The sequence below is a fragment of the Oryctolagus cuniculus genome, chromosome 10 (genome assembly GCF_964237555.1).
Source record: "Oryctolagus cuniculus chromosome 10, mOryCun1.1, whole genome shotgun sequence".
In the NCBI taxonomy this organism is placed as follows: Eukaryota; Metazoa; Chordata; class Mammalia; order Lagomorpha; family Leporidae; genus Oryctolagus; species Oryctolagus cuniculus.
Window position 1 is genome coordinate 56,084,501 of NC_091441.1, and position 26,520 is coordinate 56,111,020.

General features: G+C 43.3%; 1 protein-coding gene across 7 annotated transcripts in view; it reads left to right on the plus strand.

The window, feature by feature from the left end:
* Positions 1-26,520, plus strand: part of ESCO1 (establishment of sister chromatid cohesion N-acetyltransferase 1) — a 71,671-nt gene that overhangs the window by 40,576 nt on the left and 4,575 nt on the right. For 5 of the 7 annotated variants that reach the window (XM_051852066.2, XM_051852065.2, XM_051852068.2 and 2 more), the window contains 3 exons: positions 18,095-18,184; positions 22,596-22,739; positions 26,243-26,430. In XM_051852066.2, the coding sequence (XP_051708026.2) occupies positions 18,095-18,184; positions 22,596-22,739; positions 26,243-26,430 (422 nt within the window). Of the gene's footprint in view, positions 1-17,428; positions 17,553-18,094; positions 18,185-22,595; positions 22,740-26,242; positions 26,431-26,520 lie in introns of all 7 variants that reach the window. The other 2 variants (XR_011379405.1, XR_011379406.1) reach the window with 1 other exon arrangement.

Sequence of the window (26,520 nt, forward strand, 5' to 3'; positions counted from 1 at the left end):
CCCAGGCAGCATCTTAACCACTATGCCAAATACCTGCCCCTGGCAATTTTTTTTTTTTTTTTTTTTTTTTTTTTTTTTTTGACAGGCAGAGTGGACAGTGAGAGAGAGAGACAGAGAGAAAGGTCTTCCTTTGCCGTTGGTTCACCCTCCAATGGCCGGCGCGCTGCGGCCGGTGTACCGCGCTGATCCGATGGCAGGAGCCAGGAGCCAAGTGCTTTTCCTGGTTTCCCATGGGGTGCAGGGCCCAAGCACCTGGGCCATCCTCCACTGCACTCCCTGGCCACAGCAGAGAGCTGGCCTGGAAAGAGGGGCAACCGGGACAGAATCCGGCGCCCCAACCGGGACTAGAACCCGGTGTGCCGGCGCCGCTAGGCGGAGAGGATTAGCCTAGTGAGCCGCGGCGCCGGCCCCCCTGGCAATTTTTTATCTTCATTTTATTCCATCTGCTTCATTGATAATATTTGAGGAAGTAAATTTTATCTGACTTATTATAAACTATTTGGGAAAGAACCTGTTAGTGCTTCAGGGGAAGCCTGGACTCTGATTTAGACATCTAGAAGTATTTCAGTTTTTTTCATGAACTAAGGTATAGTTTTTTGTTTTTTTTTTCTTTTTTCTCTTAAAGATTTGTTGTTTGAAAGAGTGACAAAGAGAAAGATATCTGCTGGTTCACTCCCCAAATAGCTGTAACAGCCAGAGCTAGGCCAGGCCAAAACCAGGAACTAGAGCTCTCTCTGAGTCTCCCATGAGGGTTGCAAGGACTCAAGCATTTGTGCTGTTGTCGGCTGCTTTGCAGGCACATTAGCAGAAAGCTAGATGAGAAGCAGAGTAGCCAGGTATTAAACCTGGCATTCCAATATGGAGTGCAGGTATCCCAAGCAGCAGCTTAACCTATTGCCCCACAATGTCCACCATTAAGATACTATTTCTTATAGGTGTAGAGAGAATTCAAGAAAAGTTCTCCTGTGATGCATTGAGCCATATTGACAGATGACGAACTCATCTGTGTTTGAGCTTTTAGTAGTTCAGGTGTGAAATAATGTTTTGAGTTCTTTTCTTTTTTATTATTATTTGAAAGAATTAAGAGAGGGAGAGAGATCTTCCATCTGCTGGGTTCACTTCCCAGGTGGCCTCTACAGCCAGCAGAGGGCTGGCCCAAAGCCAGGAGCCAGGAGCTTCATCCAGGTTGCCCGCCTGAGTGGTAGGGGTCCAGACATTTGGGCCATCTGCTGCTGCTTTCTCAGGCCATTAGCAGAGAGCTGGATCAGAAATAGATCAGCTGGGACTCAAACTGGTGCCCATATGGGATGCTGGTATTGCAGGTGGCTGCTTTACCTGCTGTGCCACAATGCTGGCCCCAGTGTTTGGATTCTTTGCAGAGAAATTCACAAGTTAATCTTTTTCCCCATTCTTTGTTACCTTCTTTGAATTAACTCAAATCTGAATGACTGCTGTGTAGAAGAAACTACCCTCGGAACTGAATTAATGTCCTTGCCTCTAAATTTAGAATAAAGTCTGAAAGACATCAAAAGTTAGCAATAAAAGATTGAACTATTAAAGCAGCGCCTTGAGGCTGTCATTGTACAGTGGGTTAAGCTACTGCTTTTGTCACCCGTATACTAAATTAGAGTGCTGGTCCAAATCCTGGCTCCTCCACTTTCAGTCCAACTGCTTACTAATGCACCCAGGAGGCCGGCGCCGTGGCTCACTAGGCTAATCCTCTACCTTGCGGCGCCGGCACACCGGGTTCTAGTCCCGGTCAGGGCACCGGATTCTGTTCCGGTTGCCCCTCTTCCAGGCCAGCTCTCTGCTGTGGCCAGGGAGTGCAGTGGAGGATGGCCCGAGTACTTGGGCCCTGCACCCCATGGGAGACCAGGAGAAGTACCTGGCTCCTAAAACAAACAAACAAACAAACAAAAAAAACTAATGCACCCAGGAAACAGCAGATGGTGGCTCTAGTACTTGAGTTCCTGCCACCATGTGAGAGACGTGGATGGGTTTTTTGACTCCTGGCTTAACCTGGCCTATTCCCTGATGTTGAGGCCATTTCAAGAGTGAATTAGTAGATGGAGGGTCTCTTTCTGGGTCCCCTTACCCTTCTCCACCTCGCTCCCACCTTCTCTTACTTTGCCTTTCAGATAAATATATTTTTGTAAAAAAAAAAAGCAGTGCATTAATATTACATATTTGACTATATAAATTAAAAATTAACTTTGTCATTTGTAAGTGACTTATTTAGTTGACCATTGGTCAAAAGAGAGTTTTGTTTTCATACAAGGGGAACAGTTTAAAATTTGAGTGCCAAAAATAGACAAAAGGGGGCTGGTGTTCTAGCATAGTGGGTAAAGCCACCACCCTTGATGCTGACATTCCACGCAGGTGCCGGTTTGTGTCCTGGCTGCTTCGTTTCTGATCCAACTCCCTGCTATTGGCTGAGAAAAGCAGTGGAAGATGGCTCAAGAACTTGGGCCCCTGCCCTGTACCCACGTGGGAAACCTGGATGAAGCTCCTAGCTTTGACTTGGCCCAGCCCTGCCATTGCAGCCATTTGGGTAGTGAACCAATAGATGGCGTCTCCCTCCCTTCCTCTTTCCCTCCCTTCCTCTTTCCCTCCCTCTCTATCTCTCTCCCCCCATCCCTCCGTCCCTCCCTTTCTCCCTCTCTCTGTAGCTCTTTCAAAAAATAAATAACTTAAAAAAAATTAAAAGTAGACAAAAAGGGACAGTGTGTTGCCTAGCAATTAAGATACTGTATGGGATACCTATGACTCACATTGGAGTACCTTGGTTTGATACACAGCTCTGGCTTCTGATTCCACATTCTGGGAAACAGCAGGTGATGACTCAAGTGCTTGGGAGTTCAATCGATTGTGGAGCCAGTACTTGAACACAGGGACTGTGATATGTGATATGTCATTGTACCCTAAGTGACATCTTAACCACTATGCCTAATGCTAACCCTGGACAAAATTTTAATTGAGGGAAAACGTGATTTAATGATTCTATTTTTTTAAATGATTCTATTTTTTTAAATATTTATTTATTTGAAAGATAGTGACATGAAGATAGAATCAAAATTTTTTAAAAAGATTATTTATTTGAGAGGTAGTTACAGACAAAGAGAAGGAGAAACAGAGAGGTCTTCAATCCACTGGTTCACTCCTCAAATGGCTACAACAGCCAGAGCTGGGCTGATCTGGAGCCAGGAACTTCCTCAAGGTCTCCCACACTGGTGCAGGAGTTCTAGCACTTGGGCCATCTTCCACTGCTTTCCCAAGCCATAGCAGAGAGCTGGATGAGAAGTGGAGCAGCTGGGAGTTGAACTAGCTCCCATATGGGATGCCAGCACTTCAGATGGCGGCTTTACCCGCTGTGCCACAGTGCCGGCCCCGCATATGAGAATCTTCTATTGGTTAGTTCACTCCCTAAAAGGCTGCAGCAGCCAGGTCTGGGCCTGGCTAAAGCCAGGACCTAGGAACTCCATCCCAATCTCCCACATTGGTGGCAGGGGCCCAGATACTTGAGCCATCTTTTGTTGTCATCCCAGGTGCATCAGTAGGAAGTTGGCTCACAAGTAGGGCAGCCAGGACTTAAACTGGCACTTTTATTTTAAGATTTTATTTATTATTTGAAAGGCAGAGTTACAGAAGGAGAGAGAGAGAATGACCTTCCATCTGCTGGTTCACTCCCCAGATGGCCTCAATAGCCAGGCCTGGGCCAAGCTGAAGCCAGGAGCGCCTTCCTGGTCTTCTACACACGTGGCACAGGCCCAAGCACTTGGGCCATCTTTTGCTGCTTTCCCAGACTCGTTAGCAGGGAGCTTGAAAGTGGAGCAGCTGGGTCACAAATTGGCACCCAGATGGGATGCTGACATCGTAGACAATGCTGGTTCCTCAGACCAGCACTGTGATATGTGATGTTGGTGTTGCAAGCAGCAGCTTAACCTGCTATGCAATGTTGGACCCACAGTCCAGTAACTTTTGCCTAACCTTTAATTTCTTCTACATGTGAATTTACTTCTATGTAAATTCTCTGTATTCCTTTTGAATATGATTAGGAAAAAAGAGAACAGGGTGTTAGAGAAAAGAAAAGTGAATAGTAAAAGCAAGAAGAGATTTGAAAGTCTTGGGAGTGGGAAAGGAATCTTAAGCAATAAGTAGCCTTAGCTCTTAAAATTATTTTGCCATCCCTTGTAAAATAGTAAGCAGGCATATTTGTAGCAGGAACTCAAAGCCAGGTCAGGGAATTTTAGAAATAATCTTTAAAAACAGGTAGGAATTTGAGTAAAGATCACTAAATTTCTATATTTTAAGCTTCAAGGTTTCTGTTTCTCTGTTCTCTGAGTTCTTATCTTTCTGTTTGACTGCATCTTGTAGACTTAGAGCATTTTGTATATAAATATGGGGTTGGAGTAGTACTTCTCGTAAGTTTCGCTTTGAAATGAAGGGTCACATGATAGAGGAAAAATGCAATCAATATGAATGTTAGTTATAACAAATTTTTCTATCTTTAAAGAGAGTTCAGAAACTCTAGTGGTAAATAAAAGATCTCTCCAACTAGTTCTTTCTCTCCTTTTCCCTGTACCAGAAATGGTACCACCATCTAATCATTTCTTTAAGTTGAAAACTTCAGGATAATCTTTGAATTTTCTTTTTGCTGCATTCCTCTTGTGTTAGTAAACCTCACCTTCAAAACAGATTCCAGGCCCTCCCGCTTTTGTCCTTCCCACCACAAAACCAAGCTGCTGTTATTTCTGCCTTGGGTCACCTGTGCAGTGGTCCCGCAGTTTTGTTTCCCTACCTTTTATTCTCCAGAATTTTCACACTGATTTTTGAATTTTTTTTTATTTCTTTGTTTGAGAGACTGAGAGAGCGAGACATCTGCTGGTTCACTTCCCAAATGTCCCCAACATGGGACTTAATCTGGATTTTCTGACTATATGAGTCATCATCTATGCCTCCCAGGGTGTGCATCAGCAGGAATCTGAAGTTGGAGACAAAATACCTACCTTTCCCCTAAAATGGGATCTTTCAAAAACTTCAGATTATATCATTTTTCTAATTAAAATTCTCTGGTGAATTCTCATCATTTGCAGAATACGATCCAGGCTGCTTACTAATGATAGAGGCCTCATTTCTGTAGCTTCACTAATTTCATCTGCTAATAACACCCCCCCCCCCCCTTACTTGATGTACTCCACTCAGCTCTTCTTTCTGTTCCTAAAACACTCCGAGCACATTTTATTCTTAGTTTACTTGTACTTTTTTTTTTTTTAAACTTTTTTTCTGGAGTTTCTTTTACATCCTCACACATTGGGTCTTTTGGTTAAGTCTTTTTTTTTTTTTGGACAGCCAGAGTGGATAGTGAGAGAGAGAGACAGAGAGAAAGGTCTTCCTTTGCCGTTGGTTCACCCTCCAGTGGCCGCCATGGCTGGTGCGCTGCGGCCAGCGCACCGCGCTGATCCAAAGGCAGGAGCCAGGTACTTATCCTGGTCTCCCATGGGGTTTCAACTTTTCCAGAATGTCATATTGAATCATGAAGTATGTTACCTTTTCAGGTTGGCTTCTTTCACTTAGTAATGTGCATTTAAGGCCCTCCTGTGTCCTTTTGTGGCTTGAAAGCTCATTTCTTTTTAGTGCTGTATAATTTCCATTGTCAGGATGAACTGTGGTTTATCTATTCTCTGACCAAAGGACATCTTAGTCTTTGCCATGTTTTGAGAATTATGACTAAAGCTTCTTTGTAAGCATTCGTGTATAACTTTTTTGTGTGAACATAAGTTTTCAACTCTTGGGAAAATACCAAGGAGCATGGTTGCTAGATTATGTTAAGAGTGTGTTTATAATTTTCTAAGTAATTGCCAGATTATTTTTCTGAGTAATATCATTTTGCATTTGCACCAGCAGTTAGAGTTCTCTTCCTCCATATCCTTGCCAGTCTTTTGTGTACTAGTGTTCTAGATTTTTAGACATTCTATTAGATATACAATAGTATCTTTTTTTTTTTTTCATTTTCTTAATGACATATGATGTGGAGCATCTTTTCATTTGCTTATTTGCCTCTGTCTGTCTATGGTGAGGCATCTCTTCAGTTCCTTAGCCCCCAAACTCCCACCCCTACCCTTTGTGAGAGAGAGTTCCTTTCCATTGGTTCAATCCCCAAAAGCCTGTAATACCTGGAGCGTCAGACATGGGAACTGGGATCTCATTCCATGTCTCCTACGTTGGTGGCAGAGAACCAAGTACTTGAGTCATCATCTGCGGCCTTCCAGGATCAGTATTAGTAGGAAGTTGGAATTGGGAGCTGAGCTGAACCCAGAACTCAAACTCAGGCACTCTGATGTGAGTGTCTTAATTGTCCTCTTTGCACATTTTAAAATCAGGTTATTAATTTTCTTAGTTATTTTTATTTTTTTAAAGATTTATTTTTATTTATTTTAAATACAATTACAGAGTGAGGTAGAGACAGAGAGAGAGAGGTCTTTCATCCACTGGTTCACTCCCCAAATGGTTGCAATAGCCAGAGATGTGCCAATCCAAAGCCAGGAGCTTCTTCCAGGTCTCCCACGTGGGTGCAGGGCCCCAAGGACTTGGGCCATCTTCTACTGCTTTCTCAGGCCATAGCAGAGCTAGATTGGAAGAGGAGCAGCCGGGACTAGAACCGGCGCCCATAGGGGATGCCTGCGCTTTAGTCGAGGGCTTTAACTTGCTGAGCCACAGCGCTAGCCCCTTTCTTCCTGAGTTTTAAGAATTCTTAATATTTGGGTTCTTGATATTTAGGGTTTTTAAAATTTTTTTTTGACAGGCAGATTTAGACAAAGAGAGACAGAGAGAAAGGTCTTCCTTCCATTAGTTCACCCCCCAGATGGCTGCTACAGCTGGCGCGCTGCGCCGATCCGAAGCCAGGAGCTAGGTGCTTTCTCCTGGTCTCCCATGCAGATGCAAGGGCCTAAGTACTTGGGCCATCCTCTACTGCCTTCCCAGGCCACAGCAGAGAGCTGGACTGGAAGAAGAGCAATCGGGACAGAATCCGGCGCCCCAACCAGGATTAGAACCCAGGATGCCAATGCCGCAGGCGGAGGATTAGCCTAGTGAGCCGTGGCGCCGGCCATTTTTAGGGTTTTTTAAAAGATTTATTTTATGTTCTTGAAAGGTAGAGTTACAGGGAGAGAGAAGGAGAGACAGAGATCTTCCATCTGCCAGTTGGCTTGCCAGGCTGAAACCAGGTGCCAAGAGCTCCCTCTGTGGCTCCCACACAGGTGGCAGGAGACCAGAGACCTTGGCCATCTTCTGCTGTCCTCCCAGGCTTACCAGCAGGGAGCTAAATCTGAAGTGGCTGGAGTCTACAACCCACTGTGCTACGGTTCCAGCTCCCCTGCTGAGATCTTGCCTGGGATTGTATTTAGTCTATGCATTGTCAGGAAGAATATAACTCTTGACAATATTGAAGCTTTTTTAAATAAGATTTTATTTATTTATTTGAAAAGCAGAGTTAAAGAAAGGCAGAAGCAGAGATAGAGAGAGGTCTTCCATCTGCTGGTTTACCCCCCAAATGGCCACAACAGCCGGAGCTGCACCAATCCCAAGCCAGGAGCCAGGAGCTTCCTTTTGTTCTCCCATGTAGGTGCAGGGTCCCAAGCACTTGGGCCATCTTCTACTGCTTTCCCAGGCCATAGCAGAGAGCTGGATCAGAAGAGGAGCAGCCAGGTCTCAAACTGATGTTCATATGGGATGCCAGCACTGCAGGTGGCGGTTTTACCGGCTTTTGATTTGATTTTGCAAGTTTTTATTGTGCATTGTGCATGAAAGAGCTGTATAGGCTGAATGAAATAGCTAATATCCCCTCCCTTGCCCTAAGAGCCTTCCCTTTTTTTCTGCAATTAAGATTGTGCTGGAGCCGCCTGTGGCGTTAGCATCCCGTATGGGCTACAGTTTGTATCCTGGCTGCAGCTCTTGCAATCCAGCTCTGCTATGGCCTGGGAAAGCAGTAGAAGATGGCCCAAGTGCTTAGGCCCCTGCACCTGCATGGGAGAACTGGAGGAAGTGCCTTGCTTTGGCCTGACCCGGCCCCTGTTGTTGAGGCCATTTGGGAATTTGGGAGTGATCCAGCAGATAGTAGACCTTTCTCTCTTTCTCTCTTTGTCTTTAACTCTGTTTCTCAAATAAATAAATAAATAAAATCCTAAAAAAAAAAAAGTGCTGGATTAGGTTATAGTTGGAACTTCTAGTTTAATTCTTTTAAAATTTTGTTTGTTTTTTGTTTATTAATAGAAACTCACTTTCTCACAGTTATGGAGGCTAGAATTCTAAGGTCAGGGTGCTTTTATCATTGGGTTCTGGTGAGGGACCTCTTCCTGGCTTCTAAACAGCTGCCTTTTTACTATGTCTTCACATGGCAGATAGAGAACGATCTTTTTTTTTTCTTCAGTAATGGCACTAATCCTGTAGTGGACCCCACTTTCGTGACCTCCCAAAGGCTGCATCTCCAAATACAGTGTGCCCTCTGTATCCATGGGTTCTGCATCTGTTATTCAACCAGTCTGGCTTCCTCAGGTCTCACAGAGGTAGTTGGGTGCTTGAATAGCTGTTCACACAATTCAATGTGGAAAGACAGTAGATGGAGGACTTTTTAGTTTCCATCCTGCTTACTTATCTGCTTTTATATTTTGAGGTTGGCATCAGGTACCGTATTCCAACAGAGACTGGAATTAAAACCCCATAGGGCATAAAACCCCATAGCCCAACTTAGCAGATATCTCATAGGAGAGAATTGATGGAGAATTATCAGTGTTTAGAGCTTTTCTAGATTTCAGTCTGTCATGCCAGCTTGCTTTATGGCCATTAAAATTTTCTTTGGTTTCTGCTTATCCTAGCAAGAGTCTTCTCCTTATCCTCTACCTTTTGCAGAGTTGCTTCAATCATGAGCAATACTGATAAGCTCAATAGATTGGTTTACTAAGTCTAAAGTGATTATTTTTTTTTTTAAGATTTATTTATTTATTTGAAAGAGTTAATACAGAGAGAGGAGAAGCAGAGAGAGAGAGAGAGGTCTTCATCTGCTGGTTCACTCACCAGTTGACCGAAACGGCTGGAGCTGTGCTGATCCGAAGCCAGGAGCTTCTTCCAGGTCTCCCGTGCAGGTGCAGGGTCCCAAGGACTTGGGCCATCTTCTACTGCTTTCCCAGGCCATAGCAGAGAGCTGAATTGGAAGTGGAGCAGCCAGGTCTCAAACCGGTGCCCATATAGGATGCTGGCGCTGCAGGCGGCGGCTTTACCCGCTGTGCCATAGCACCAGCTCCAACAATATCTTAACACTGCCAATTTTGCCTATCACAGAATTTTGAGGGGCCGGCACTATGGTGCAGCAGGTTAAAGTATCCCTTATGGGCTCTGGTTTGAGTCCTGGCTTCTCCACTTTCAATCCAGTTCCCTGCTAATGCACCTGGGAAAGCAGTGGAGGATGGCCTAAGTGCTTGGGCCCTTGCCCCCACATGGGAGACCATAAGAAGCTCTTGGCTCCTGGCTTCAGACTGGCCCAGCCCTGGTCGTTGTAGCCATTTGGGGAGTGAACCAATGGATGGGAGACCTTTCTCTCTGTCTCTCCCTCTGCCTGTAACTCTGCCTCTCAAGTAAATAAGATAAATCTTTAAAAAATTTTGAAATCTATGCATGGATTTTTCCTACGAACTTTTGAAGATCCCTCTTGTTTATTGTGTTCATATATACATATACATGTGCATACATACATACATGTGCCAAGATATTTGAGGAATGGATAGTAGCTTTTGAAAAATAGATACTTCTCTAGATTATTGAGTTTTCCTTCCCAAGAAATTTTTTTTTTAATTCTACTTTATTGTTATTTGGTCTGTAAGAGAAAGCGTTACTGGGGCCGGCACCATGGCGCAGTAGATTAATCTTCCACCTGCGGCACCAGCACCCCATATGGGCGCCAGTTCTATTCCTGGCTGCTCCTCTTCTGATCCAGCTCTCTGCTGTGGCCTGGGAAAGCAGTAGAAGATGGCCCAAGTGCTTGGTCCCCTGCACCCACATGGGAGACCAGGAAGAAGCTCCTGGCTCCTGGCTTCAGATCAATACAGCTCCAACTGTTGCGGCAATTTGGGGAGTGAACCAATGGACAGAAGACCCTTCACTCTTGTTTTTCCCTCTCACTGTCTGTAACTCTGCCTCTCAAATAAATTAATAAAATCTTAAAAAAAAAAGAGAGAGAAAGCATTACTGAAAATTTTCTTTTCTTTTCTTTTTTTTTCTTTTTCTTTCTTTTTTTTTTTTTTTTTTTTTTTTTTTTGACAGGCAGAGTGGACAGTGAGAGAGAGAGACAGAGAGAAAGGTCTTCCTTTGTCGTTGGTTCACCCTCCAATGGCTGCCGCTGCAGCCAGCGCACCGCGCTGATCCGATGGCAGGAACCAGGTACTTATCCTGGTCTCCCATGGGGTGCAGGGCCCAAGGACTTGGGCCATCCTCCACTGCACTCCCGGGCCACAGCAGAGAGCTGGCCTGGAAGAGGGGCAACCAGGACAGAATCTGGCGCCCCGACCGGGACTAGAACTCGGTGTGCCAGTGCCACAAGGCGGAGGATTAGCCTAGTGATCCGCGGCGCTGGCGCTGAAAATTTTCTTATTATATATTATTACCGGGGCCGGTGCCGTGGCTCAATAGGCTAATCCTCCACCTGTAGCGCCAACACACCGGGTTCTAGTCTCGGTCGGGGCGCCGGATTCTGTCCCGGTTGCTCCTCTTCCAGTCCGGCTCTCTGCTGTGGCCTGGGAGTGCAGTGGAGGATGACCCAAGTACTTGGGCCCTGTACCCACACAGGAGACCAGGAGAAGCACCTGGCTTCTGGTTTTGGATCAACGCGGTGTGCCGGCCGCAGCAGCCATTGCAGGATGAACCAACGGAAAAAGGAAGACCTTCCTCTCTGTCTCTCTCACTGTCCACTCTGCCTGTCAAATATATATTATTACCTTCAAGAAAAATCATTTAAGCATTTATTAACTTGAAAGGCAGATTGATAGTCAGAGATTTTTCATCTGCTAGCTCGCTCCCCAAATGACCATTAACAGCCAGGGCTGGGTTAGGCCAAAGCTAGAAACCCAGAACTCCTTTTGGTTTTCTTACATGAGTACTTGGGCCATCATCCCTTGCATTCCCAGGAACATTAGTAGGAAGCTGGATTGGAAGTGGAGGAGCCAGTATGGGATGTGGGCATCTTGAGTGGTAGCTTAACCTGCAGCACCATGACACCTGACCCACAAAAAAAGAACATTTACTTTTCTTTCAGCATGTTCTTTTAAGGGCTTTTTTTTTTTTTTTTTTTTTTGACAGAGTTAGACAGTGAGAGAGAGAGAGACAGAGAGAAAGGTCTTCCTTTTCCGTTGGTTCACCCCCAAAATGGCTCTACGGCTGGAACTGTGTCGATCCGAAGCCAGGAGCTAGGTGCTTCCATGCAGGTGCAGGGCCCAAGCACTTGGGCCATCCTCCACTGCCTTTCTGGGCCACAGCAGAGACTAGAAGAGGAGCAACCGGGACAGAACCGGTGCCCCAACCGGAACTAGAACCCGGGTGCCGGTGCCGCAGGCAGAGGGTTAGCCAAGTGAGCCATGGCACCGGCAAAGGCATTTGTTCTTTATTCTGAAGAAATTTTTTTTCACATTTCTTTCTAAATCATTTTTTTAAGATTTATTTATGTATTTGAAAGAGTTACAAGAAGGGAAGAGACAGAGATTTTCTGTCCATTGATTCATTCCTCAAATGGCCATAATGGCAGTGGCTGGGCCAGGCTGAAGCTAGGCACCAGGAGTTTATTCTGGGCCTCCCATGTGGATGGCAGGGGTCCATGTACTTGGGCTGTTTTCCCCTACTTTTCTCAGGCCATTAGCAAGGAGCTGGATGGGAAGTGAAGTCAGGATACAAACTGGCACCCGTATGGAATGCAAAATCACAAGCAGGCTTTACCCGCTAAGCCACAACACCAGACCTTCAAAATCTTTTTAACAGTTTAAGTATATAAAGGGTGGCCTTCATGTTTTCAATTCCTCAACTCCAGGCTTTTTTATAAAGTTTATCAAAGCAATATTATATGTACCTAGAAATGAACATTTTCAAATGCCTGCTCCTACTTTTTTTTTAAAGCATAAAATGCTTTAGAGAATATAATACATCTTTTAAAAGTTAACTAGTTATTTAATATCAAGTATTCTGTCAGGATTCAATTTCCCCAATATCTCATTTTTTTGTGCTGTTTGAATTAAGATATATACAGTACATCAGTTAGCTTCTCTTTTAAGTGTTTCCTTTTTTTAAAATAAAAAGATTATTTATTTGAAAGGCAGAGTTACAGAGAGGCAGAGGCAGAGTGGGGAAGAGAGAGGTCTTCCATCCACTGGTTCAGTCCCCAGATGGCTATAATGGCTGGAGCTATGCTGATCTGAAGCCAGGAGCTACTTGGGGTCTCTCATGTGGGTGCAGGGGCCCAAGGACTTGGACCATCTTCCTCTGCTTTCCCAGGCCATAGCAGAGAACTAGATTGGAAGTGGAGCAGCTGGGACTCGAACTGGCATCCACATGGAATACCGGTGCTGCAGGCGGCAGCTTCACCTGATATGCCATAGTGCCAATCACCCCCCCCCCCCCTTTTTAAGGTTTATTTATTTGAAAGGCAGATTCGGGAACAGTTCTGTGTCAGAGGGTAAAACCACACAGCCTGTGGTGCAGGCGTCCCATATAGGCACCAGTTCCAGCTGTTCCACTCCTGATCCAGCTCCCTGCTAATGTGCCTGGGAAAGCAGCAGAAAATGGCCCAAGTGCTTGGGCCCTTGCACCCACATGGGAGACCCAGAAGAAGCTCCTGGCTCCTGGCTTCGGTGTGGCCTAGCTTGGGCTATTGTAGCCATTTGGGGAGTGAATCAGCAGATGGTAGACCTCTCTCTCTGCCTCTGTCTCTTCTTTTCTGTCACTCTACCTTTCAAATAAATAATCTTTAAAAAAAAAAAAAAAAGAGGGAGGGAGGTGGGGAGACAGAGAGCTTGCTTGCTTGCTTGCTTGCTTTTTTTTTTTTTTTTTAAGAGTTTTATTTATTTATTTGAAAGAGTTACACAGAGAGGAGAGACAGAGAGAGGTCTTCCATCCGCTGGTTCACTACCCAATTGGTTGCACTCACTGGAGCTGCACTAATACCATGCCAGGAGCCAGGAGCTTCTTCCTGGTCTCCCACGCAGGTTCAGGGGCCCAGGGACTTGGGCCATCTTCTACTGCTTTTCCAGGCCATAGCAGAGAGCTGGATTGGTAAAGGAGCAGCTGGGATTCGAACTGGCGCCCGTATGGGAGCAGCCAGGTCTGGAGCCAGGCTAAAGCCAAGAGCTAGGAACTCCATCGTGGTCTCCCACATGGGTGGCAGAGGCCATCATCTTCTGCCTTCCCAGGAGCATTAGCAGTAGGAGCAGCCAGGACTAGAACCAGTGCTTGAACACAATGCTGGCCTCATAAGTCTCTTTTTAGTCTAAATGTTCCCTCTCCATCTCTTTTTCCTTTGCAGTATTTGTGAGTGATGTTTGTTTTGTTTTTAAAGATTTATGTATTCGAAAGGGAGAGTTAAAAAGAAGGAAGGAAAGATGGAGAGAGAGAGCTTCCATCCACTGGTTCCATTCCCCAAATGGCCACAATGGCCAGGTCTGGGCCAGGCTGAAGTCAGGAGCTTCTTCCAGGTCTCCCAAGTGGGTGCAGGGTTCTAAGCACTTGGGCCATGTTTCACTGCTTTCCCAGGGACATTAGCAGGGAGCTGGATGGTAAGTAGAGAGTACACGGGGCCCATGTGGGATGCTGGTGCTGCAGGCGGCTCCTGTTGGAGATGTTTGTAAGCTAGTTGTTGGTTTTATTTCTTCAGCTGTTCATTCAAATGTGTATTGTCACTCAATGTTTTTCCCTTTTTTTTTTTTTAAAGATTTAGTTATTTATTTTAAAAACAGTTATAGAGAGGCAGAAGCAGAGAGAGAGAATGTCTTTGATCCACTGATTTATTCCCCAAGTGGCCACAATAGCCAGAGATGGGCCAATCTGAAGCCAGGAGCCAGGAGCTTCTTCCAGGTCTCCCATGTGTGCACAGGGGCCCAAGCACTTGATCTTCTGCTGCTTTCCCAGGCCGTAGCAGAGAGCTGGATTGGAAGTGGAGCAGCTGGGACTTGAACCAGCGCCCATTTGAGATGCTGGCACTGCAGGTGGTGGCTTTACCTGCTGTGCCACAGCACCGGCCCCTCAACCTTTTTTCAAAGTGATTAGTATAAACTTTTTTGAAGAGATATCATTTATATACAGTTAAATGCACAAATCTTAAGTGATTGATGAATTTTCACAATTGTATATATATCAATGTGTCCATCACCCATTGTATTTTTTCAGTTGTGAAAAAATTTTTTAATGGAATAGAAGGAGAAATTTTCTGATCTGAAGATCCTAAAGCTTAGAATAACTACAGTAGTAAGAAGATAAGAATTATTGCCATTAGAAATTCAAGTTATTACTATTAAGTTTGTGCATTTCAAGCAGCCAGATGGGTGAATTAAGGAAATTTGGATTTTGCAAGCCGGCATTGTGGCATAGCAAGTAAAGCCTTTGCCTGTGGCTCCGGCATGCCTTATGGGCTCTGGCTTGAGTCCTGATTTCTCCACTTCAAATACAGCTCTCTGCTAATGTGCTTGGGAAAGAAGCGTGAGATGGCCTAAGTACTTGGGCCCATGTGCCCACATGGGAGACCTGGAAGAAGACCCTGGCTTCCAACCAGTTCAGCTCTGGCAGTTACTGGTGGCTGCTGCCATTTGGGAAGTAAGCTAGTTGGTGGGAGATTGGTCTCTGTCTTTCCCTCTTTCTGTAACTCTGCCTTTCAAATAAATAAATCTTAGAAAAAAATAAAAAAGAAAATTTGGGTTTTAGAAATACTCCTTGTTAAGCAGAGGGATATGTGTGACTTGTTAAGAGCTAAAGGTGAGAAGTGTAAGTGCACTGTGGCTACGTGGTTGCCTTTACTTTGCATACATTAGACATTTAGTCTAAATGTTCCCTCTCCATCTCTTTTTCCCTTGCGGTATTTGATAGTGATATTTGTTTTGTTTTTAAAGATTTATGTACCGCTGGCGCCGCGGCTCACTAGGCTAATCCTCCGCCTTGCGGCACCGGCACACCGAGTTCTAGTCCCGGTCGGGGCGCCGGATTCAGTCCCGGTTGCCCCTCTTCCAGGCCAGCTCTCTGCTGTGGAGGATGGCCCAAGTCCTGGGAGACCAGGATAAGTACCTGGCTCCTGCCATCGGATCAGTGCGGTGCGCGGGCCGCAGCGCGCCGGCTGCGGCGGCCATTGGAGGGTGAACCAACAGGAAAGGAAGACCTTTCTCTCTGTCTCTCTCTATCCACTCTGCCTGTCCAAAAAAAAAAAAAATTTATATACCAATCAATACCTTCCACCTCTGCCTCAATTTCAAGTGGCTGAAATCAATGGTGACGTGATTTTTGAGACCAGTAAAGTGTTAACTGCGTCTGAGGCATATAAATATCTTGAGTATGTTATTTGGTTCTTTAATCTTTGTTTTGTCCATGAATTGAATGTGTTGTTGTATTTAGCTTTAAGGGTATTTTATTGATTGGCTGTGTTTTCTTAAGGTAGTGCATTGATCATAGTTTGATACTGGAGGAGGGGAAAATGGCATTGCTGGTATCTGGGCAACTCTGTGTGAGCAGTCCTTTTAATTATAGCCCATTGGTAACAGCCATTCTGCCGATCACATAGATGGGAAAACAGAGGTCAGGGGTTGGCGCTGTGGCATAGTGGGTTAAGCCACCACCTACAATACTGCATCCCATGTGGGTATCAGTTCCTGTCCTGGCTGCTCCGCTTCCCAACTAGCAGCCTGCTAATACCTCTGGGAAAGCATCAGAAGATGGCCCGAGTGTATTGGCCCCTGCACCCACGTGGGAGCCCCCGAAGAAGTTTCTAGCTTCTGTCTTTGGCCTGGCCCAGCCCCGGCTATTGCTGCCGATTGGCAGATGGAAAATCTCTCTCTCTCCCTCCCTCTCTCTATCTCTATGACTCTGCCTTTCAAATAAATAAATCTTCAAACAAACATAAACAACAAAAAGCAAGCAAACTAAAAAAACCAGAGTTCCAGTGTTTTGCTCAAGGCCATACATCTGATACCTACCAATAATAAGAATTTAAGCCCTGAACTTTTACTCTAAAACTATTAAAATTCTTTTTTTTTTCCACTAAAACATGCCACTTTCATGAATATTAGAAATCTAAGTAATAGTAATTCTGCCTTTTTGCAATTCCTGCTTCACAGATGTAAAGACCTTTGATTTCATACCTGAAGAAATAATAGTATTTAAAACATAACATTGTATCAGATCCAATTAGGATAAAATTTTCTGCATGAGCATGCAAATCTCAAGTTGTTTCAAGAAAAAGTTTTGTGTTACAAAGTTAATAAAGGAAAATAATTTGTCTGATGTCTATGTTATGCAACATGAGGTCAGCATTAAGTTTTTATTAAAGGCAATTAATAGGAAAATAGTTTTTAATTCATTCCAGGACATACGACTTTCTTGTAACTTGTAGTTACATAAATTTCTATTTCTAGTTCTTCATTGAATTATAATTTGATTTTTAAGTGTAAAACTTCCATTTTCATTTTATTGAAAGTAGGTTCATTTAAAAGTTTTTTCTAAAAGTATCTTAATGTAAACTTTTTTATAGAGCTATCTTTTAAAAATTGTGTGCCTATATTCAGATCTGTATATGGTTCAGATTCAGTTTATTATTAAGCAAAGGACTTTGGCTTCTGTTCCAGCTCCTTTCTTTACAGTTCTTGAGACTATTTTGCCATCATAATTAGTTTTTATCACTGAATTTTACTTTTCCTTTGGATGTTCTATTTTATAAAAAGCATTTTGGATTTTTAAAGTTTTATTTTAAATACTTTAATCTAATTGTTACATTTACCAAGTTTCTTACCAGGATTTTGTCCCTACCTAAGATCCTGCTCCCCTCCAAAATACCCATTCTAGAGTGTGTGAGAAAACCAGCCTCCTTTCAGGCTTGTTATAGTGGTTTTTTTTTTTTTTTTTTTTTTTTTTTTTTTTTTTAATGTAGTTATCTTTTTCTGAGTTTCATTGAGCTTTTATGTTCTCAGCAGAAATCTATCAGAAGAAAGATGATGACTTTATCTAATAGAAGTACAAAATGCTTCTCAAAATACTTTTTTTTTTTTTTTATGTGAAGTTGGTTGGGTAAGACATGGAGCAACTAGTTCAACTCATTCCTTCTGTACTTATTTTGAACTTCAAAGTTCCTAGTTTTAAACTCTGGTTCAGTCCCATCTTGCTAGATTTAAGTGGCTTTTGTTTTGTTTTGTTTTTTTTCATGCAGGTTCTGCTCATTAATCACCACGAGTGTGGATCTGAAGAAGAGTTTATTACCTCTCTTTTTTTGAGTATGTTTAACTTCAGATACACACAACGTAGCCTCTCCTTCCCTATTAGATTCTTAGAAGGTAGTTATATTTTTTATAGTCTCCTTCTTGTGGCTTTGATAGTTGTGATCAATAAAAATAAAAACTGTTCCTTTCATACTGGGCTACTGCATGCAAATCAGTTCATGTAAAACCTCCTGGAGGTCTTTGGCATGCCAGACATAGAACTATGAGTGTGTGTTTGTGGAGGTAACCATGTTCCAAAGAACTTTAAGAGTTTAATTTTTATATCAGGAATCTGAGATAGGCTCTGGCAATCACTGACTTTAAGGGGCTTGCTTTTGATGTGTGATTTTCAAAATTAATTTAAGATGGGAAGTAACAAATTAGAAATATTTTTGTGGCATTATATACATATATATATATACATATATCTGAGTAGTGGAGAGAAATTAGCTTGCTTTGTACCTTTTGTATGCTAACAAAATAGCTGATTTATCATGCCTTATTGAGTATATATTTTTCCATGTTTGCCATTTTTTAGACAAAATGACGTACTTTTCCCCTTGTACATGGGTATGATGAATAAAATATACATATAATTTATCCCTTTTTACATCTAGGGCTGGAAAAAAGAAAGGATTCTGGCTGAGTACCCTGATGGCAGGATAATAATGGTTCTTCCTGAAGACCCAAAGTATGCCTTGAAAAAGGTAAATTCCCAGTGAAACTTTATATAAAAGTATTCCATTTTACAGCCAATTATAAGAAGAAAACACATAGCTGGAAAAGCACATTTCAACACCAATCCTGAAAACAGGAAATTGGCATTTAAAGAATACAGCGCAATTGAAAAATTACGTTAGATTTTGTAGTGTATTCAGAATTTGTGAAATGAATTTTGATGAATTGGTTATGACCCAGTATTATCACTAATTTGATGAAACTGTTCAGTTAATGAATGATGTCACATGTGATTTCAAGAATCAGAATGTCAGTTAAAGTTGAATTGTAGGGTTGGTGTAGTCGGTTAGCCACTGCTTGTGATGCCAGCATCCCATGTTGGAATGCTGGTTTGATTCCCAGTTGCTCTGTTTTTGATCCAGCTTCCCGCTAATGCTCCTGAGAAGGCTGCAGAAGATGACCCAAGTCCTTGGGCCCCTGTCACCCATGTGGGAGACCAGGATGGAATTCCTGGTTCCTGGCTTTAGACTGTCCCAGACCTGACTGTGGTGGCCATTTAGGGAGTGAACCAGTAACTGGAAGAAAGATCTTGCTCTCTTTCTCTGTTTCCATCTCTTCCTCTCTTTGTTGCTCTGCCTTTCAAATACTTTTTTGATTTATAATAATTTAGAAAATTAAAATTAATAAAATAAGTTTCATTCTGAGAGTGAATTTCTGAATAAAAGTTTATTACAGGGACTGGCTTGCAGTGCCTGCATCCCCATATGGGTGTTGGTTTAGGATCAAGCTTCCTGCCAATGCACCTAGGAAAGCAGTGGAGGATGGCCCAAGTGCTTGGGCCCCTTGCATTCACGTGGGGTACCTGGAGGAAACTCCTGGTCCCTGGCTTCAGTCCACCCCACTTCTGGCTGTTACAGCCATTTAGGGAGTGGACCAGTGATTGGGAGATTTCGCTATGTGTGTGTGTTTGTGTATGTGTATGTCTCTAACTCTGTCTTCCAAATAAATAAAATTATTACAGAAGGGGATTTAGCATTAAGTCATCATAAAACAAATTAAACGTGAGGTAATCATGTAGTGTTTTAGAGAAGGAAAAAAGTGGGCCGGCGCCGCGGCTCACTAGGCTAATCCTCCGCCTAGCGGCGCCGGCACACCGGGTTCTAGTCCCGGTCGGGGCGCCGGATTCTGTCCCGGTTGCCCCTCTTCCAGGCCAGCCCTCTGCTGTGGCCCGGGAGTGCAGTGGAGGATGGCCCAGGTGCTTGGGCCCTGCACCCCATGGGAGACCAGGAAAAGCACCTGGCTCCTGGCTCCTGCCATCGGATCAGCGCGGTGCGCCGGCCGCAGCGCGCCGGCCGCGGCGGCCATTGGAGGGTGAACCAACGGCAAAGGAAGACCTTTCTCTCTGTCTCTCTCTCTCACTGTCCACTCTGCCTGTCAAAAAAAAAAAAAAAAAAAAAAAAAGAGAGAAGGAAAAAAGTATGAAAAAAGTATATCCTGATTTATCAATGTAATGTAGAAAATGTAAAGAAAATTCCTTTACCTGCTGTCAGCCAGGTGTTAGTCCAGTTTAGAGTTCCATATCATAAGGGTTCAGAGAATTTGATGTGTTGAGAAATGAACCAGAGAGATAACAAAGCTTGCAACCATTTTGTCACAGAGTATCTTCAAAGTCAGGAACATTGAGTAAATTTACTTTTAAGTAATATGTCAACTACATTTTTAAGTAATATCCTTGGTATGTTTCCCTTCATTCTCTAGATCATTTTATCTCAGAAGTTCCTTTTTTAATTTAAGCTTTATATTTTATTTATTTGAAAGGCAGAGTTAGAGACAGAGGAGGAGAGACAGAGGTAGAGTACAAAGTGTACAATCATCCATCCCTTCCCAAGTGACTGAAACAGGCAGGGCTGGGCCAGGCCAAAACCAGGAGCCTAGAGCTTCTTCCAGGTCTCCTTCATGGCTGCAGGAGCCCAAGTACTTGGGCCATCTTGTGCTGTTTTCCCAGGTGCATTTGCAGGGAGCTGCATCAGAAGCGGAGCATCCGTGAACTGGCGCCCATATAGGATGCCAGCATTGCAAGTGGAGGCTTAATCTACTACACCACAATGCAAGCCCAAAGAAATTCTTCTTATATAAGCACCAGGTCCAGTTGTTACCTTTGAAACTCAAATAATTACACTAACTATGTCCAAAATGTCTGGAAGCACAATGAAATGTTTATTATACTTTTTTTCTTTTTTAGATTAATAGTTGACCTCTTTACATTTAGGTATACTTCACCTTAATGGGCTGATGGGAGACATTTTGTACATATTATTTGAAAATGTAGCTGAACATTACATTTTTTTTTTTTTTTTTTTTTTTTTTGACAGGCAGAGTGGACAGTGAGAGAGAGAGACAGAGAGAAAGGTCTTCCTTTGCCGTTGGTTCACCCTCCAATGGCCGCCGCGGCCGGCGCGCTGTGGCCGGCGCACCGCGCTGATCCGATGGCAGGAGCCAGGAGCCAGGTGCTTTTCCTGGTCTCCCATGGGGTGCAGGGCCCAAGCACCTGGGCCATCCTCCACTGCACTCCCTGGCCACAGCAGAGGGCTGGCCTGGAAGAGGGGCAACCGGGACAGAATCCGGCGCCCCGACCGGGACTAGAACCCGGTGTGCCGGCGCCGCTAGGTGGAGGATTAGCCTAGTGAGCCGCGGCGCCGGCCCCTGAACATTACATTTAACATAGACATTTTTCCTGTGTTTCCTGACTTTACGCCCCGTGTATGCCTGGACAATCCCAGATACCCAAACAAGTCTTCATATTGCCAGTGCCTAATAGTGTAGACTGTGGCATTTAGAATGCCACATAAACATACCCAAACTTTCTTGTATTTGAAACATTTATCATTGCATACAAATACTTGTTGAACCAACGACTGACTAAATGAGAAATTATAGAATTTTTGGAATTTAATTATTTGAAATTTGGAGTTATAGAGAGGTAGCGATCTGGGACAGGGTGGGGTAGGGACCTTCCATCCACTGGATGGCCGCAAGGGCCAGGGCTAGGTTAGGCTGAAGTCTTTCCATCCAGTCTTCCACTTACGTGATACAGGCCCAAATACGTGGGCCATCTTCCGCTGCTTTTCCCAGGCCATTAGCAGGGAGTTGGATCAGAAGTGGAGCAGCCAGGACAAGAACTGGCGCTCATAAAAGATACTAGTGCTGCTAGCAGTGGCTTTACCTGCTTCACTAAGAATCTTTAGTAAATGCTGATATCCTCATTTTAGTTTCTCAAGGCCAAATCTTTATAAGCTGCAGTTTAAGTTTATTGCTAGTTAGTAACCCATAATAGGTTAAAAATTAAAAGCTAGGGAATTGTGAGCAAGTTGTGTTTAGGAACCAAATCAGGAGTTGTAGGATGTTATTAAGGATTAAGGGAATTTGAATCTTCTTCAGTGAATAAAGGATGTGTTGCATGACATTCTGCATGTCAGAGGTATGAGTACTTAACATTCTTAGGGGTTATTTGCATTTTAAGCTTAGTAGCTCAAACAATCTTTATTGGACTGAATATTTGTAGGATTCTTTAGCTGGAGAAGGAATTAATGTTTGAGTGCCTACAAAAGTTTGAACTTAACCATGTTTGAAGCCATATATGGAAGAAGCCATATAAGTATTAACATTTAGAGTTCAAATCTCTGCTTCTTGATTTCTGGATGCTAATATTTGACATGGAAAATTGTCTTAACTGCTGTTTTGTTTCTTTCACATGTAAATTGAGGAACCATAAACCTCCAAGAGATGTTGGATTTAAATGAGATAATATTCATCAAGTGCCTTGTAGAATGTCTGGCCCACGTAACAGTGATAGAACGTCAACATGAGTTTCTTTCCTTTATGTGCTCTTCATTTTAGCGATGAGGATGCTAATTTAGATTTAGGAAGATGGCTGTGGCGTTGTGGGGCTGCAGATGAAGCCACTGTTAGAGATGCTGGCATCCCATATTGGAGTGCTGGTTTGAGTTCCAGTGGCTCTGCTTCCCACCCAGTTCCGTGCTTTTGGGCCCAAGAAAGCAGCAGGGGGTGGCCCAAGTACTTGGAGCCCTGCCGCCCATGTTGGGAGTCACAGATGGAGTTTTAGGCTCCTGGGTTTGTCCTGGCCTAGCTCCAGAATTTGGGTAGTAAACTAGCAGTTGGAATCTCTGTCACTCTGCTTTTCAAATGAATATACCCTTTTTTTGTTATGTCTTTTCTCTGTGTTACTCTACCTTTCATATATGTAAATAAATTAATTAAAAAAAAAAAACCAGCTGTTGATCCCTATAGTCATCCAAAATAGCTGTTTAGAGAATGTCCTTGCTTAGAATAATGTACTCAACTTACTGAATGGAAGTAGTATATCGTTATGTCTATACAGTGCTTTCAGTGTTTTAAAAGTTACTGTTCTTTATTTGGCAGGTTGATGAGATTAGAGAGATGGTTGATAATGATTTAGGTTTCCAGCAGGCACCGTTAATGTGCTATTCCAGAACTAAAACACTTCTCTTCATTTCAAATGACAAAAAAGTAGTTGGCTGCCTAATTGCAGAACATATTCAGTGGGTAAGTGATTTTAAAGAGTATTCATTAGTAGTGGAGTATTTGTAATTAATACATAATTGCACATGTTCATATGGTAGCATGCAGTGTTTCTGTACATGTAGACACTATGTAAATCAGGATAATCATGGCTAGCCCCTCAAGCTTTACTGTTTGTGCTGAGAACATTGAAAATCCATTCTTGCAGCTTTTTGAATTAGGATACTATTATCTAATCACTACTATGGAATAGAAAGTAGTTTGATATTTGAGTTTACTCTGTAACCTTGAGTAACACAATCTAAATAAATTTGTCCACATTTTACGTAAGGAAGGTGTGAATATAAGAATTTCCATGTGTGATGTTTTCACTATGGTAGAGTTGGGTCTTGTGTGGCAGTTAGGCCCTTAAGTTAGTCAGATAAGAACCTTACAGAATGGCAGGTACAGCTAAAATTTATCTAGGAAGTTCCCATGTTGGTTACTAGTAATAGGTTTCTTTACCCCTCTAGCATTGGAATAATTCAAAAGTAGGCAAACTAAAGCAGGCAAAATATGGCACCTTTTTGTAAATAAAATTGTGGGCCAGGCATTGTGGTGCAGCAGGTTAAGCCATTGCCAGTCAAACAAACATACCTTTTTTTTTTTTTTTTTCAAGATTTATTTTATTTATTTGAAAGAGTTAGAGATCAAGATCTTCCATCCACTGGTTCACTCCCCAGATGGCCACAAATGGCCACAAATGGCCAGAGCTGAGCTGATCTGAAGCCAGGAGCCAGGAGCTTCTGGGTCTCTCATGTGGGTGCAGGGGCCCAGGGACATGGGCCATCCTCCGCTTCTTTCCCAGACATACCAGCAGGAAGCTGGATTGGAAGTGAAGCAACTGAGATTCAAATTGGTGCCCATATGGGTTGCTGGCGCTGTAGGCTGGGGCTTTTAACTTGCTGCACCATGGAGCCGGCCCCAATATTGGTTTTTTTTTTTTTTACATATTTGTATGTAGCTGCTTTCACTACACAGGCAGAGTTGAACAGTTAAGACACAGACTAAGACTATTAGGCTCTTATAGGAAGTTTGGTCACCCCTGGGATAGATTACCACTTCTTTGGTTGAGCCCTAAATGCATAGCTTGTGTTTAGAAGCCAAGCTGTATAAAGAATAAGCAGTAAAATCACAGCAAGGGATTTGTTCACATATAAATGTTGATACAGTAACAGACCAACTTAAGAAAACAGAAGCTTCTAGATTCTCTAATTATGCCTAGTTGGAGATATACCTGAATTCTTTCAGCTGCATTCTTTTAAAAAAATTATTTATTTGAAAGGCAGAGTTACAGAGAGAAGGAAAGACACAGAAAGAAATCATCCATCTGGTGGTTTATTCCCCAAATGGACAGAATGGCCAGGGCTAGGCCAGGCTGAAAGCAGGAACCAGGAGCTTCATCAAGGTCTTCCTTGTGGGTACAGGAGTCTAAGCACTTGGGCCATCTTTTGCTCACTTTAGTGAGGAGCTGGATTGGAAGTAGAGGCATCAGGACATGAGCTGGCACACACATGGGATGCTGGCATCACAGGCAAGACTTAAGCCACTACGTGCCAACACTGGCCCCTCAACTGTATTCTTGCTCATGAGTTCAGTGTAGATTGTATGTGTGTAGATTGTATGTAACACTGTTAGTTGTTATGTTTTAGCATAGTAATAACTGCGTGCAGAGGTGGCATTTGGCACAGTGGTTAAGACTAAACTTGAGATGCCAGCAGCCCATACTGGAGTGCCTGAGTTTGAGTCCTGGCTCTGTTGTTGTTCTTCATATTAATGTACACCCTGGGAGGCAGCAGGTCATGGCTCAAGTAGTTGGATGCCAGTGCTTCAGGCCAGGGCTTTAACCCACTGCACCACAGTGCCAGCCCCAAAACTTCCTAATAAAGTAAAAAGTCAAAACAAGTCTGAATTTATTTCTATATGTTGAGCTATGTGTATTAAAATTTAAGCCTGAAATTATGTAGCTCTGAAAAATCTTGCTATGATAAAATTGAAATAATTAGCAAGTAAGGTAGTTGTAAGATGTGAATTTCGTGTAAATAGGTAACTCATAAAAGCTTGCCATACTGAGATTGAGTTAATTTTACACAGTACAAACTTGTGTTTAATTTCTTTTCCATCTACTTCAAAAAATTACTTGTAGAAGTGTTTAGGCTTGAAGATAGTCATGTAATGTTTGGGGTTTTGTTAACTTTTTTTTTTTTTTTTAATATTTATTTATTTATTTGAAAGAGTTTGAGAGGGAGGAGAGAAGGTGAGCGAGAGAGCTTCCATCTGATGGTTTACTCCCCAAATGGCTGCAACGGCCTGGACTGAGCCAGGCCAAATCCAGGAGCCTAGAACTCCCATCTGGTGACAGGGGCTCAAGCAATTGAGCTCTTTGGCTGGTTTCCCAGAGGTATTAGCAGAGAGCTGGATCGGAAGTAGAGCAGCTGAGACTTGAACCAGTGCTCATGTGGGATGCTGGTGGTGAATTAACCCTCTGTGCCATCATGTCAGCCCTTTTTGTTAACTTTTAATTGTGTTGTCTCACTGCCTTTTTTTTTTTTTTTTTTTTGGACAGGTACAGTTGTAGACAGTGAGAGAGAGAGAGAGACAGACAGACAGACAGAGGTCTTCTTTCCGTTGGTTCACTCCTCTAATGACCACTACGGCCGGCACTATGCCAATCCGGAGCCAGGAGCTGGGTACTTCCTCCCAGTCTCCCATGTCGTTGCAGGGACCCAAGCACTTGGGCCATCCTCCACTGCACTCCCGGGCCACAGCAGAGAGCTGGACTGAAAGAGGAGCAACTGGGACTAGACCCTGGGGTGCTGGCGCCGCAGGTGGAGGATTAGCCTAGTGAGCCATGGCGCAGGCCCGTCGAACTGCTTTTAAGTTTTGTGCTTTGTCCCATGAGAAGACTGGTCTTGATTTTTGACAACTAGCTTGGCAAGGAGATGTGTGTTTTTGAAAGCTTTTTTTTTTTTTAGAAATTGGAGTGTGGAAGTGCGGAGAAAGGACTGCTGTAAACTGTTGATTTCTCTGCCATCCCTGTTCTTAGTTCTTGCATAGCTGTGAATCCAAGAACCCCAGTTTCACAGAACACTGACATTACTACTGGGCTCTTAACTGTGTGCTTTTGCTGATCCTTAGAATGCAGGAGGTAGATCGTACTTCCAGCTCTTGTTGTGGGCCACTCATACTGGCAAGATTCTCTTTGAATGTGTTACTATATGCAGTCTTTCAGAAGGAGAGATGATGTCCCCAGCCTGTTAGTGAGGAACCCAAAGTGTAGAAAATCAGGTGACTTTCTCTCATGGTTTTATAACCAGTAAGTGAATAAAAACAAAATGTAGATTAAGGTTTGTCTGTTTTCTGAAAATCAGAGTGAATGTGTAAGAGTCCCCATAGTTTGCTACAATGTCAGACAAATGTAGTGTCCTCAACAAGATCAGTGCCAACTAATATTCTCACTTGAACACTTGCAATTTTGACACCTCTAGGGCTACAGAGTTATAGAAGAGAAACTTCCAGTTATCCGGTCAGAAGAAGAAAAAGTCAGATTTGAAAGGCAGAAAGCCTGGTGCTGTTCAACGTTGCCAGAGCCTGCAATCTGTGGGATCAGTAGAATATGGGTATTCAGCATGATGCGGCGGAAGAAAATTGCTTCTCGCATGATTGAATGCCTAAGGTAATTTGAATGTAATTCTTAAAATCATTTTTGGTAGTTGAGGATTTTAGCAGAGTTTTAAAGGTCAGTATTTAAATAATGAAGTCATTT